We start from the raw sequence: 15,674 nt of genomic DNA, 5'->3' as shown, positions 1-15,674 counted from the left end.
ACCAGTGCCTTAGGACCGTCTAAAAGGGCACGCGAAACTGCTCCATTGCTCTCCTCAGATTCGTAGAGACTTTCTCTGTTGTCCTCCTCACTTCTTTCTGGGTCCTCACCAAACTTGCCTCTGACATCCATAATTCTACCAACAGTGTCTTCAAGGCAGTCTAGGCTCTTACTATTGTGGTTGTAGTTAACTGCCCTTGAGTTGGTTCCGACTCGTAGTCCAGTGCTGACCCTACAGTGCCACACCAGAATTTCAGGCTTTTATTATTGTTGTTAAGTGCCATCGAGTTGGTTCTGATGCATAGTGACCCTGTATACAGTTTCCAAGGAGCAGTGGGTGGGTCTGAACTGCCAACTTAGTGATTCATAGTCCGGTGCTGACCCTACAGTGCCACACCAGGACTTCAGGCTTTGAGTACTAGACACTTGGAAACTCTTCCCGACTCTATCTATGACCAGCTCCGAAACTAAGTCCACACTTAAGGTAAGTGTTAGGGCAGCAGCTTTCCTTCTTTGTACCAAATTCTGTTTGAGTTTTGTCTACTGCTGTTGGTTTTAACAAGGGACTCCTAGTTCAGGATGCTAGAAGTCTGCTGAATGCAGACACCAGATCTACGGAAAGTTCTTGTCTCTCTAGCTTCTGCTTTCTGGTTCCGTGAGAGTCCTGTCTGCTTTGGTGTATATTTTACGTCATCTGTCTCTTCTCATTTGTTTTACCTCGTATATATCTCAAAGAGTGCCTTAAAATACACCCCACACCAACCCTGTCCCATTAACATAACAAAGAGCCCCCACGCCCCAAAGGGACCACTAGCATCCAAGCTAGGATTTACTGCTCATAGTTGGTACAACATATTACATCCATACAACAGATGGTCATAGGTGTAGTTCATCCTAACTCGGATATGGCAGACACTTCCTGTACACACGATGGAGTATTAGTCAGCCATGAAAAGACATCATGAGACACGCTACAACACAGACGGACTTAGAAAATACTGCACTAAGTAAAACGTCAGACAGAAAAGGACTTATATTTTATGATCCCATCTCTATGAGATATCAAGATAAAAAAAATGCACTGCATAAACAGGTTATGGTTAATAATTATGATCATTTATTAAGCACCAAAAGTATACTGCAGTATTGCTATATAAAAGCATAATTATTGATATAGTATCCCTGCCATTAAGCTTACAATCTAACGTGAAGACTTCAAATGGCTATTTTGGCAAATGGTCAAGGCAAGGTAACATATTTCTGGTGCACTGTTAATAAGGTTTTCAGCAAGATCCAAAGAATGTTTTAAAGGTACAAAGGCATTTCCCACAAATACATTAGGCATGCTAAGAAAACTGAGCACTTAGAAATTAGGTTAAAGCATGAATTATTTCAAACTGCTTTGCAGGACTTCAAATAAAGCGCTGTTTATTGGCATGAGTGTTTCAGCAGCCAGGACAAGTACCACAAAAAGATGAAACAGACCACGCTTGTCTTCATCTTGTTTATTCTGTCTTCTACGTAAGGGCCCTAATGCTGGAATAAAGTACTGTATCTAGATGAACTCCCTTAAAGTATTAGGAACTTAATGACTCCAACTTGTACTTCACATTTTAAGAGCACATTGAGCTAAAGGAGATGCCTGGCTATGTAAAACACGCAAAAGCAAAGCAGGTGAGTTCAGTCCAGGTGTCATCCATGGGATTCAGGATACGCGTCCAGACACAGGCTCTCCTTGGTGTGGGGTGAGTTTAGCATCAAGAACCTGTATTATCCTATCTGGCCTATATTCAGACTGTAAGAGTTAATACTTTCCAGGTTTTCACTGCTGGTCAAACATTGGCTGACAAAGGCACACTGAGGGGATTTTGAGTCTTATGGTCAAATGCAAAGACTGCTTTAAACAACAGAGCACATACAGTCTTAAAATACATATTAGTTTCAATCACTTATGATATGTTTTAGATTCTAAAAGAACACTGAAGAACAATCTGTTTGAAAAAGGAAACAGAATTTACTTTGTAAAGGCCAAGCAAAATGTTTCTTTTTTAATGCATCCATGCAAATATTTCAATGGCAGAGTGGTACCATCCTGAGATTTCTTAAGGCAAAACAATATGCCAGCAGTTTTTGGAAAATTGAGCAATTTCACTTTTACTGGTCCCATCTTGGCAACCTTTTTATATGATAACATAGCAGCAGAAACATTTTTTTTAAATGTTTGTAAAGTTTGCTTTGCATAATAAGCTTATCCAGAAATAACGACCCTGAAATTTCAAGATAAACTTCGCTACAAAGTAAAGCAATTCACTACTCTGACCTAAAATGAACACTTTTTAACATCTCTCTTTCAATTTAAAAGTGTCATTTATGAGGGAAAACCCAAAAATTCATGGAAAAAAGGAATGAAAAGTTAATAGAATTTTTTGAAGCCCCCTCATATTTATACTAAATAAAACACAACGAATTATGAAATCTGAAATGGAAACCTGACACAAATATATGCCAACATTATTGCCTCTAATAAGATGACAAAATCAATTTCAATGGATTTCTTAAAAAAAAAAAAAAACTGAGAAAAAAACCCATAATCAGCACTGTGGTAAATGAACTGTGTTTACAATTTGCAATCGATACATTGATTTCTAGTTGGTATTGTTCCAAACAGACAGAATTCCTGATTAAAATACATATATTTCTAAGGCAATGCAAACTTGATTATGTATAAAGCATAATAGTATGGCTATGACTAGATATAGCCTGATTATAAAGGCAATATGATCCATACATATACATAAACCTTATTTTAAGTGACATATTCCAAGCTATGTAAAATTTCATTTCATGTCCTATTATAAGTCTACATTGTGGACATTAAACTTAAAGGCGTATTTGCTGTAATACATTTAAAAAATACTTCATTTGTCCAATATTGTAAAGTATACTGTATTTTCAGATACCAGGTATAAAATTTTTGCACAAAATTTAAAAAGGCATACTATTAATTAGCTATAATAACTATCAACTATTTATAAAAAAGAAGTTTACAAGAAGAGCAAAATATAAAACTAAGCATAATAATTATTGCATGTAACAAAAAAATGTAACAATATCAAGTAGTTCTGAATACACGTTTCTTGTTTTAGCAATCTGTGTGTCCATTTTAACCGAATAACTTGGTAAACGTGCTAAACTTTCCTAAGACTTGTTTTGCTTGGGATGCTACTTTCCTTTCCCAACAGTAGTTGGAAGTAATTTTCTCTTGAATACAAAGTTTAGAAAAACAACAAACAAACAGTTTTGAAAATCAGAGTCATGTAAAAGTTGCATCATTACTTTCATTTATCAAGTTACATTTAATTACTTTGGACCTTAATTAACATCTAATCACATGATTTTTGCTATAAAGTACAGTGTATAGTATATGTTAGCATGTTGATGAGAATTAACAAAAGAAAAACCTGATTTCAGTTATGTTTAGATATATTATACAAACTTTTTTTTTTTTTTTTTAAGTGAGGAATAAAAGATAAAGAAAATCATTCAGGTAAGTCTCTTTCCATCTCAACTGTTTTTAAATACAACTTTAAATAAGGATGGATTAAGTCAAGTCATGTTGGTCATTTATCTTTGCATAGAAGGAAAACGTAAAAGAAAGGCACAATTACTTCCTTCCTAAGGTCTCAGCTAGCTTCTTAAGTCTTTTCTTCAATTCCAGCGGGAATTTCTCATAGCACTTCTTACACACTGGTTTCATGTCAAACTCCACAAACTTATTCCTAAAGAGAAGAATGAAAAAAATGAGTGGAAATGTATTGAATACAGACACAAAAATAACAGTAAGTAATTTTACTAAATTAAATGAAGATACTATGTAATATAACATCTACAATAAACGACTACCGTTGTAACCTCAATTCTTGTCACTGTGATATGTACAATACATTTACAGTATCATCTGAAAAAATTTAGTCCTTGTAAATTGGTCCTACATACCTGTGTAATATAAAAGGTCTACTTTACTTAATGCTTAGTAGATACAGGAAATGTAAATGAAATTACATTTTAAAGTATGATTAGAACACTTTTAAAGAATTCATTTCTTTAAAGCAAAGGAGCAGCTTTGAGTGTACATTGGTGGGAAAATGATCATGCACACAACTTTATAACCTGCTCATTTTCTGTGAAATCTTGTTTAGCAAACATGTACTGAACAAGTTGAGTGGTGCCAGTATCATCTGTAACAAAGTTAAAAAGTCTGCTGAGAGAATTATGATGTATTTTAAAGTATATTAAATTAAAAGATTATAGGTTTCAAAATAATCTTAATAGAACAATGTTAGCAACAGAGTTAATTCTTAATGACAGATTTTTATATAGGCCTAATGCTGGTTGTAATTCACATGTTGTTAAATTTCAAATGCTTGATTTAACAGCACTATTGAGTTAAACATGGCTCTCAAATCACAGATCAAAAGCTATTAAATCTGTCAAAAACAAAATCACAGCTTTCAGTTACACTGTTCAGCAAGCCTTCTATGGTTTTAATTTTATACTTCAATTTCAGTTCCTCTTAATCAAAGGAAACATAAAAACTGAAACAATAAAAAAAGATGTTAGTGCTCAAAACACAATGAATATGATGTTGGAAAAATGGAGCGATCATGTTAGGAATGCAATCGAATTTCCTAGATTGAAATACTTCCTCTAAAAACTGAGGCCAGAAGAACTGGGTGGTATCACTGAACATTTCCATCAGCTTCCACAGAACAATCTTGATCAAAAGGGGAGATACATAGAACAGAATTCAAAATTTTCATACAATCTATATAAAGTTGCGGGAGCCACGAAGGTTTAATGCCTAAAATAAGTGCCCTGAGATAACCCTTAACCCTTAAACCAAAAATATCCCCTGAAGTCTTAAAACAAGAGGACAGTTTAGCTTAACTAGTTAAAAACTGTCTGCCGTGAGCCGTATGCTCCTTTAAGAACTATCTACATGAGGTCAGACTGACAAGATCAACTTGAGAGATTAGACAGGACCCTAGGAGGGCAGTGAGGTTGTGTAAATGGAGGAGGAGAACAGCTCAGACATATAGGCTGAGAATGGTGTGGGTATGTGCCGTGGAGTTGGTTCCTATACAGGATTTCCGAGGCTGTCAATCTCTACAAGAGCAGAAAGCCTCATTTTTCTCCCACGGAACCGTGGGTAGTTTCGAACTGATGACCTTGAAGCTAGCAGCCCAACTTGTAATCACTACGCTACCAGAGCTCCTTGAATTGGCCATGCAGAAACTGCTTACTCGGTATATGTTTTGCTGTGTATATTCTCAACAACAAAATTAATTGTTTGAAAAAAAAATTAAAAGTAAAATAGGATTTAAAGACATCAAGTTATGCATTCATGAGCTCCACTAGGCACATTTTACTTCGATGTGAAACATGCTGAAAAGGACGTAATTTAATATAGAATGTGGAACATGTGCACTTTAAAACCAATATCCAGAGATACTTGGAATTTATCACTTAAATGATTTTAGGCAAAGTAACCAAAGACTACAATTTCAAAAACTTCAACCATCAATTAAAAATACTAGAAAGCTTTCCCTATCATGTGGTAACAAATTGGAATCCTTCCCCTGAATTAATTTTTTTTAAAAAAGGATTATCTATGTTGAATTGTACTGCAAAAGAACAGGAGAACTCTACAGATTAAGGGGAACAAAGGACGCACGATATGAGTACAGATATTCATTTGGAGGCCTGGTGTGGCGCTGTGGATTAATGCACCAGACTGCAAAGCCTTTTGAACTGTAAGGTCAGCGGTCCAAGCTCACCAATGGCTCCTTGGAAACCCTATACAGGGTCGCTATGGGTCGGAACCGACTCGATGGCACTTAACAACATTATTCATTTAAGCTTTGTAGTTTTAATAATTGTTGCAAAAGGCCAACCACCCCTGCACCTGATTTATACTTGCATATCAAAGAAGCAGCTACAAATACATGCAAAAAGAAAAAAAAAGGAGAGACAGAAACAGAAAGCCTTCCAAAGGACTAACCAAAGAAGAAAGCAGTAAAAACACTGACAGAAGGGACAGAAAAGTTTACAAACAGACTGGCTTTTTCTTTTTCTGCTTGTCCTTGTCCTTTGCTTCTCTCTCCCGTTTGGCAAGTCGCCTCTTAAATTCTTCTGGCATTTTCTCATAACAATGTTTGCAGACTGGTTTTAGATCAATTTCAACAAACTTATCCCTTTGAGTAGGACAAAGAAATAGAGGAAAGAAGAGGGAACAATTAAAGAAAGTGCCTTTATTTTCAGAAGGCCTCAACAGAAAGAAGAAATAAGGAATCACATAATTCGCTTTTTACAAACTCTATGAATATATATATATATATATTTAAATGTTATCCCCAAATTTTCCATATTAGGATTTATACTAGACCAAACTACAGCACTTACTTGAGTGTTAATTTAGTGTTGCAGGTAGAACAGGCGAAACAGTTCACACACCAGGCTTTATTGAGAGCAGAGACCACTAGGGAAAGAGACAAGAGATTTGTCACAGAACACTACACTGGCATATGACAGAAGAGAAACACACTTACAATCTACAGCTGAGCAAAACCTTCATCCACAGCACTTGGAAGAATTTTCAAGATGTTTCTAGAGGAAGGATCAAGTAATCATATAGCTCAATACTATCGATTAATGAATGCTTCCTGACAATTTTATTAATGAAGCCAAAGCTACTTTTTCAGTTATTATACAAGAACAACACTTAATTTATGTGTTACAGGAGAATAAGCTTCTACTTAAGAAGGTTATCATCGCCTTTTTCAACCTTTATGTGTAGTTCAATTCTCCGCCACCCCCTCTGAGTATCCTGTGAGAAATATACAAGAGCGCTTTCAAAAGTTTATGGAAAATGAAATATACTAGAGCGCTTTCAAAAGTTTATGGAAAATGGAAAGACAACATCATGGAATTTTCCCACCAACATTTGAAGCCCCCTCATAAATGATGTGTACCATGTCTTTTCCCCAAAGAGTCTAACATGCATTATACTACTACGATTCGTTTTTCTGGACCAGAAAAATTGTTGTTGTTAGGTGCCATTGAATTGGTACCAACTCATAGCGACCCTCTGCACATCAGAATGAAACATTGCCCGGTCCTGGGCCAACCTCACTACTATTGTCACGCTTGAGCCCATCTTGCTGGTGTCTTCCTCTTCTCTGACCCTCCACTTTACCAAACATAATATTATTCTCCAGCGACTGCTCCCTCCTGACAATATGTCCAAAGTATGAGAGACGAAGTTTGGCCATCCTGGCCTCCAAAGGAGCACTCTGGCTGCACTTCTTCCAACACAAATCTGTTGTTCTATGGGCAGCCCATGGCACTTTCAATATTCTCTTCCAACACCATAACTAAAAAGCATCAATTCTTCTATGATCTTCCTTATTCACTGTCCAGCTTTCACATGCATATGAGGTTATTGAAAATACCGTGGCTTGGTTCAGGCACACCTCAGTCCTCAAACTGACATCTTTGCTCTTCAACACTTTAAAAAGGTCTTGTGCAGCAGATTTGCCTAATGCAATACGTCATTTGATTTCTTAACTGCTGCTTCTGTAAGTGTTGATGGTTGATCCAAGAAGAATGAAGTCCTGACAACTTCCCTCTTGTCTCCAATGATGAGAATGGTGTTTAGGGTTAGTTTTTGGGTTAGGGTTAGGGTTGGGGTAGTTTTTCAGGAACAGTACATTCACCACTTCATTTATGCTCTTACTGCCACTCACCTGACAGGGAAATGTGAACGAGATCATTTTTAAGAGTCCAGACATGAATTTATTTGCATGTAGGAATCTTTCTTCCAAAAGCTGACAATAAGAAATGCCTTCCGTTGACATCTTTCACTTGGCAACTGTTTGTTGCATGTAGGGGGAGCTTTATTTTCAGTGGCACAAAATACTGCCTTTCTGAGCTAGTCCTTTCGCAATGGCACAGAGGCAATGTTTCAGAAAGCATTTCCTGAGTCAGGTGCTATCTACTGAGGACACCACCGCTTGCTGAGAACAGGAATGCCTCAAACGTTGCCAGGAAGTTTCTGGCAGAATTGTGTTAGCGACTGTTTGAAAACACAGCTGCTTCCTCTCGGTTCCAGTCAATCAGCCTAATTATCAAAAGGCAACGGTGACAAGCACGAGAAATGCCTACAAGTCGCTGCCAGCTTCAAGTGTCTGCAGGACGCAAGTGAGTCTTCCAACAGCACAGCAGACTGAGCTGTTCTCCTAAGAAATACTGCCCTGTTACAACTTCCAAGTTACAGAATTTCAGGGACTGGAAGTGGGCTCTCAGGGTCTGCCGGGACACAGTGTGTGGTGTGGTCCCCGCAATTCCTAGTGTAAGACCTCTGAGCCTCGGAAACAGAGCAGGCCCCAGAGCAGGACGCCAATCTGGGACTTTGGTGGTAAGCATCCTAACTGGCATCTTTCCTGCCACAGCCTAGCCTGTTTCATAACCTGTGCTCCTGGTCCCGTGACAATTGTTTCAAAGAAACTCAAAATCCTCAATATGAGCTGACAGTATTATCACCAATAAAGACCAAATCCAGGTCAAGGTCTTACCATCTCACTACTATAGCTTGCTTAGAGTACACCCAATTAGTAATGACTACATTTAAACACACAAAAAAGCAACTATCAACCTTTTTCAATTTTCACGTTACCCAACTGTTTTTGTACCAAAATGTTATATAAAATCAACAGGTACTCACCATCACCTTCAATAACACGGTTACAATGGAAGCAAACATCACCGAATAGCTGGGGGGAAAAATGTTCAATTTAGAACACAGACATTATTTCAGTTCTTTGTCTCAATTAAATAACTGGCTATCTGGACTGCTAACTTCAAGGGCAGCGGTTCAAACTCACCAGCTGCTCTCCCAGAAAACCCTATCCAGGGTCACTAAGAGTCAGAACTGACTTGACAGCACTTAACAACAGCGGGAAGTTAGTAGAATTAGGAAAGTCCTTTCACTAGTTTGTACTTCTTATAGTGAAAATACTTCATTTTCCATTACTTAAAAAAAAAACAATCTATAGGATATTTGAGCACCAAATTTGTATAGCACTAAATCACAAACTGGTGTAAAACTGGTTTTCATATTGGCTAAGAAATAAATCATAAAACGCAGAGGAGGGAATGCAAAAGCTAAATGTCATTTTATATCCTGCAGTGCAGAGACCAGAGGGGCAGACTCATCAGTGAGTCCCAACGTCTGGGGGGGTTTGATGAGCAACAAGATATTAGCTTGGTCTTAAAATGACTGTGCACACATTGCTTATTAGGTGCAAGGGGGAAAGAGCCATTATATGGTGGTGGTCAGGCTACACCCTGACTGGGCGGTGACCAACCAGGGGCAGATGGGCAGTCCAGATACCATGAGGTGAAGATACAACGTCACCTGTGCAATACTGCAGCCTAAACCACACACACCTAGACACAATAGACAACCGCAAAATGAGAAGCATTCTATTTTATAAAAATGGAGAGGGGAAGAATCTGTATCCTTCAAAAATGTCAATGTTGTAAAAATGTTGTAAAAAACAAAGGCTCTGGAAACGTTACAGGTGGCTACAGGAGCCCTCAGGTGTGGCACTGCGGGTTAATGCGTTGGACTGCAAGTTCGGTTTGAACCGCAAGGTCGACAGTTCAAGCTCATCAGCTGCTCCTTGGAAACCCTATACAGGGTCATTATGAATCAGAACCAACTCGAGGGCATTTAACAACAACAACAAAGGAGGCTTGGTGGCACTGTGGGCTGGACATTTGAGCTGTTAACTGCAAGGTCAGCAGTTCAAAACCACCAGATGCTCTGTGGGAGAAAGCCTAGGCTGTCTGCTCCTACAGACTTCCAGCTAGGGCCTCTCTGACTTAATGGTACTGGGCCCAAAAAGTCCTCAGAGGAAAAGGACCACGATGTAATAGGTCACTGACCATCAAATGCTTCAGAGAAGAAGTCCTGTGTAAAAACGTGTGTGTTTACCTGTCTGATTTCTTACGTACAGACAGAGCACACCCAAATGGGAAACAAATGGTGTAAGCGAGTAAAAGGAACGGACAAAAACTTGTTTTGCAATTTGTCTGAAAGTTTGAAGTTATTCCCCCGAAAACGTTAGAACTAAATCCTGATAGACCAATATATATTTCTGAGGGATTTCCTTATAGATAAAATACTGAGAAAGTCAAGCTGCCGCGGTGTCTCCAGCGCTCAGTGCACACGCGCAGTCATTACCTGGTTGTAGTGTGTCTCACAGTACGCCAGACCCTTCCGCTCATAGTGACGGTGTCCAAGGAAAGGTTTCTCACACTTGGCACAGACGAAATGCTGGGGAAAAATGTCCTATCGGTCAGTTTTGAAGTGCCATATTCCCTCGATCTAGTGAAGTAATCAAACTCCAGACTTAAAATATCCTTAGAGCAGACACGGTCAAGTCTGAGGCAGTAGCTTCATTTGGCCTTAAGGTCATCCCAGTAACTTTTACAAACAGTCCTAATTCAGGTATTTCTAAGTCTATGACAGGCTACTTGGAGACGGAGCCCACTCAGACAACAGGTAACAGGACACAGATGGAGGTCTCAGAAGCCTCTCTAATGGAGGGACTGCCGATGGCTACGCACCGTGGCCCTTCACCTCAATAACAACGGGGAACAGACAGGCACAGTGTGCGTCATTACTGGGGGATCCCAAAAGCAGTTCAAGTTTCAGCAAAACTAGCTCCTTTCAAATGTTCACATTTCACCTGTAGAATAATCTTGTTAGCACCAATATACCAGGGAAACGAAAAAGTTCTGGTCACTGGTATGTCAATGTACATTCCAGGGTGGTGCACGTGATGAAGAACAGGACTGCTAGTCTAAAGATTGGCAGTTCAAACCCACCCAGTGGCATCTTAGACCACAGGCTGGAGATCTAGACCCTATGCTGGGTCACCATGAGGTGAAATCGAGTCAGTGGGAGCTAAGAGGAATCCCCACCCCTTCAGAGCTCACCTCCACATGCCACTGCTTGCCCATGGCATTGACCACGCGCCCCTCAATGGGCCGTCGACAAGCACCACAGATGGGGACTCCCATTTTATCATGGCATGGTAAACAGTACAGCTCTCCTTTCAGTTCTCGGGCATCAGCCGTCAGTTCCTTCCTGCACATGAGACAAACAGCCAGCTGAGAAGTACCACCAAGAGAGAGGAAAGGTTGGCGGTTCAAACCCACCAGCCGCTCCTCGGAAATCCCGTACAGTGTCGTTAGGAGTCGGAACCGACTCAACGGCACTTAACAACAACAACAATTTGATTTTCTTACTTTTGAGAAGGTTTTAAAACAAGTTGTTATAATACCTGATATATATCCCATCCCCTAACCCTTTGAGGTAATTAGAGAAAACCTCACAACTTAAACGAGGGGTGTACGCGTGTTCATTATGTTATCATCTTAAATTCTCTACAGATTTAAAGGTTTCCAAATAAGAACTTGGAGAAAACAGAGATGTAGATAAGGTGTCTGTTGGCGCACAGCGGGGCCCAGGGGCTGACGGGCGTTTGTGCAGTGGAACCTACCCGCAGTTGGCGCAGTTGAAGTGATCCGGATGGTAAGGATCATTCTTGAAGATCAGAGGCTGCTCTTCGATGATGGCGTGGCATTTCTGGCAGATGTATTTCCCGAGGCCTCGGGCTTTCTCACGGTTGTGACACGGACGACAGAGATGTCTACGCAGAGCAAGGACGGGTTCAGAAATTTTCAGTCTAAAATGTCAGGCTTGTTCTTTCTAATAACTGATAAGAAGTGCCCTTCCATATCTCTAGACAGAAATGAGTACATTCCTTTCTGAAAAAGTTACCGCTATGTTCACGTTACTACGTTTTCTAAGAAAACATTACCCACCATCTGACTCAGGCTGCAGTAACCATAGTATAACCATCAAGCACCAGAGTTATAATAATGAAAATCAGGCTTTAAATGCTATAAAGTCTGGCACATAAGCAGTACCTAAAGTTATAGGCATTTATCCCATTCCTGATAACCTGACCTTTAAGAAACCACTGTCTCTCATTTGGTGGTCAAGGAATGCACACAAAATCCTAGGCCCTTTCCTAGGACAAGAGGGATTCTGGAAGTTCGTGGGAAAATTACTTTTTAATTCCATTTTGCCCTCAAAAGCATTAACAAAAACCAACATATTACCGTCTCCGAGTTCCAAAACTCTAAATTCCATTTCTTAGAGCGCTGCCCTACACTGCCAGGGGGAAACTAGGCCTGGCCTTGTACAGTCACTTGATGCGCCCACATCGGACAGGAATAAAAACTCCTACCTCCCTGCATTCTTGACGAAGCCGATATCTGCCAAAATCTCCTCACAGATGTCACAGCGGAAGCACTCCGGATGCCAGCTGTTATTCATGGCTTTAATGACTCTGCCAATGATGAATTCACCTGTGGAAAGACAGCATCCACAAGGTGTCCAGTATGGAGGAGAAACATCAGGAAAACAGAAGTATACTTAGCCTGTTCTCTACAACTCCAGTATCTATCAGAGTAAAAATAATGTTTGGGAAGAAGAGAAAAGTTTACATTTAACCTAAATCTTTGTGTTTTTTTTTTTTTTTTTGGGGGGGGGGGTTGTTTTCTTTCCCTATAGCCGTAGTTTTTAGTAGTCATAAAATTAAAATGTCTAAATCTGGCTTTCCTTTTTAAACGTGCGCACTAGTCATCGCCAACACAGACAACTGAACTCCACAGCGCATTTTGTTATAACACAGACTTCATTTCTTCTTTCATGAAACCTTTAGAATGTTGCATCTAGTGAGCTGTTAGCAACCAGCGCAGGGATAAAGGCCAACCACACGAGCACTTCCATCCACAGCGCTGAGACCCTCAGGCACCCAGAACACCTCAATTACTGTCTGCCCACTGCAAACCCCAAAGCAAGTAGGTCAAGGTTCCATGAACAGGGGGAAAGAGCAGCCCAAAAGATCACGTAATAGAGGTCCTATTTACTTCCTACAATGGCCTGTGTCACAATGGGCTATGACTTGGGCTGCTAACCTCAACGTCGGCTGTTTGAATCCACCAGCTGTTCCTCAGGAGAAAGATGAGGTTTTCTGCTCTAGCACAGACTTACGGCCGTGGAAACCCTACACAGGGTCGCTTTGTCATAACCGACTCCATGGCAACCCCGTACAGGGTTTCCGCGAAGTGGTTGGTGGGTTTGAACCACCAACCTTGTGGTGAGCAGTTTGGGGTCTACCCCACAGCACCACACCAGGACTCCCCTGTTGTTGTGTTAAGTGCTCGAGTTGGTTTCAATTCACAGTGACCTCTTAAGGCTTTATATCTGCAGAAGCAGAAGGATTCGTCCTTCTCCTGAGGACTCCCCTAGATGTCGTAAAAAAAAAAAAATTTATTCCCAGGTTTTGATACCAAATTTTTGTATATTGATAACAGGAAAGGGAACTGATACCATACCTAAAAAACAAAAAAACCCACCCAAAACCACGTCCACCACTGCTGAGTGGACTGGAGCTGAAAGTGATACCACAGGACGGAGGGGATGGCTCAACATAGACTCCGAGGCTATGAATCTTTAGGGGAACACACATCCCCGTCTTTCCTCCGGGCCATGCCTGGTGGGTTTTAACTGTCAACCTCGGGGTTACACTTAACCCACTGTTGTCATCCTACACACTGTTGCCAGGGGCCACCGAGGTCGGATGGACTCACAGTGACCCCACACACAACAGGACACAACACTGCCCTGTCCTGCACCAACCTCACAGCTACGTTAGAGCCCGTCGCTGCTGCCACTATGTCAGTTCATCTTGTCGGGGGTCTTCCTCTAATTGTCCGACCCTCTACTTTATCAAACATGATATCCTGCTCCAGCAACTGGTCCCTCCTGATAATATGTCCGAAGTACGAGAGATGAAGTCTGGTCATTCAGACTTCCAAGGATCATTCTGATTGTACTTATTTCAACGCAGAGCTGTTTGTTCTTGTGGCACTCCACTGTGCTTTCAATATTCTCCTCCAACACCATTAACTCAAATGCATCAATTCTTCTACAGTCTTCCTTATTCACTGTTCAACTCTCACATGAATATGAGGCTACTGAAAACACCATGGCTTGGGTCAGGTGCACCTCAGTCCTCAAGCTGACATCTTTGCTCTTCAACACTTTAGAGAGGTCTGTGCAGCAGATTTGCCTAATGCAATGCGTTATTTGATTTCTTCACTGCTGCTTCCATGAGTGTTGATTGTGAATCATGCAAAATGAAATCTTTGACAACTTAAATCTTTTCTCCATTTATCGTGATGTTATTTATTGGTCCAGGGGTGAGGATTTTTGTTTTCTTTACGTTGAAGTGTAACCCATAACGAAGCATTCATTAGTAAATATTTTTAAGTCCTCTTCACTTGCAGCAAGCAAGCTTATATCACCTGCATATCGCAGGTTTTTAATGAGTCTTCCTCCAATCCTGATGCCATGTTTTTCTTCATAGAACCCAGCTTCTCAGATTATTTGCTCAGCAAACATATTGATAAGCATGGTGATAGAATACAACCCTGTCGCACACCGTTCCTAATTTTAAACTACTTTGTGTGCTCCTTGGAGGCCAGGATGGCTAAACTTTATCTCTCATACTTTGGACATATTGTCAGGAGGAACAGTCGCTGGAGAAGGATGCCATGCTGGGTAAGATGGAGGGTCAGTGAAAAAGAGGAAGACCCCCAACGAGATGGATCAGCCAGGGGGCATCTTTGATGGTGTCAAGTGTGGCAGTGGTAGTGAGGTTGGCCCAGGATCAGACATTGTTTCGTTCTGCTGTGCATGGGGTCGCTATGAGTCGGTTCCGACTCGATGGCACCTGACAACAACAAGTGTACCCTTATTCTGTTCGAACAACTGCCTCTTGGTCTATGTTCAGGTTCCTCATAAGCACAATTAAGTGTTCCAAAATACTCATACTTTGCAATGTTTTCCATGGCTTGTCATGATCCACACAATCAAATGCAACATCATTCCTCCTTCACTTGTCATTCCTGGCCTAGTAAACCAGGTGACTGTCAGATTCAAAATGGCCATTTCCAGGATATTGATATTTACGTGTTCCAATTCATTGTTTTTAAATGTTTTATTGTGTATTATGTGATCGTTTACATGACAGAACATTAGTTTTACATTCATTCTACCGTATCGTTTCATTGCCATGGTTACAATCTCCTCCATGCGTCATCAACCAACCAAAAGGTATAACCTGAAAGCCTGCCCCCCCACCCCCCGTTCATCAGCACACAGCCCTTCTCCCTCTCTGGATCTAAAGTCCCCAGCTGCTCCATTGCTCCATGTCATTGTCTCTGCCTCCATCTCAGGTATCACTGCTTCTCTGGGTAGGGTCCCAATCTCTCTTCTTCTCCCTTGATGGTCCCAAGGACCTCCGCTCCTAGACTGGAAAGTTAATCACTCCCCTCCTTGCTATAAAACAACTACCTTTACATTTCCAACCCTACAAGCAGTCCTGATAACAATTATTCACTACTGCATCACAAGAGACCCGTCTGTATTTCATTTCATCAGCCCCTCCTAAACAGATTGGATACTACTCA

At 40.6% G+C, this 15,674-nt stretch overlaps 1 protein-coding gene across 2 annotated transcripts in view; it reads right to left on the bottom strand.

The window, feature by feature from the left end:
- Positions 1 to 3,663: 3,663 nt before the first annotated feature.
- LOC102825439 (LIM and senescent cell antigen-like-containing domain protein 1-like) overlaps positions 3,664 to 15,674 on the bottom strand; it is a 62,571-nt gene continuing 50,560 nt past the window's right edge. For both annotated transcript variants that reach the window (XM_006873035.1, XM_006873034.1), the window contains exons 4-10: positions 12,383 to 12,503; positions 11,630 to 11,779; positions 11,064 to 11,214; positions 10,306 to 10,398; positions 8,782 to 8,830; positions 6,462 to 6,537; positions 3,664 to 3,778 (exon numbers count right to left, since the gene is read on the bottom strand). In XM_006873035.1, coding sequence (XP_006873097.1) covers positions 3,664 to 3,778; positions 6,462 to 6,537; positions 8,782 to 8,830; positions 10,306 to 10,398; positions 11,064 to 11,214; positions 11,630 to 11,779; positions 12,383 to 12,503 — 755 coding nt within the window. The remainder of the gene's footprint in view (positions 3,779 to 6,461; positions 6,538 to 8,781; positions 8,831 to 10,305; positions 10,399 to 11,063; positions 11,215 to 11,629; positions 11,780 to 12,382; positions 12,504 to 15,674) is intronic.

Source organism: Chrysochloris asiatica, unplaced genomic scaffold (assembly GCF_000296735.1).
Source record: "Chrysochloris asiatica unplaced genomic scaffold, ChrAsi1.0 scaffold00220, whole genome shotgun sequence".
Classification (NCBI taxonomy): Eukaryota; Metazoa; Chordata; class Mammalia; order Afrosoricida; family Chrysochloridae; genus Chrysochloris; species Chrysochloris asiatica.
This window is presented reverse-complemented; position numbering and strand designations above follow the sequence as displayed.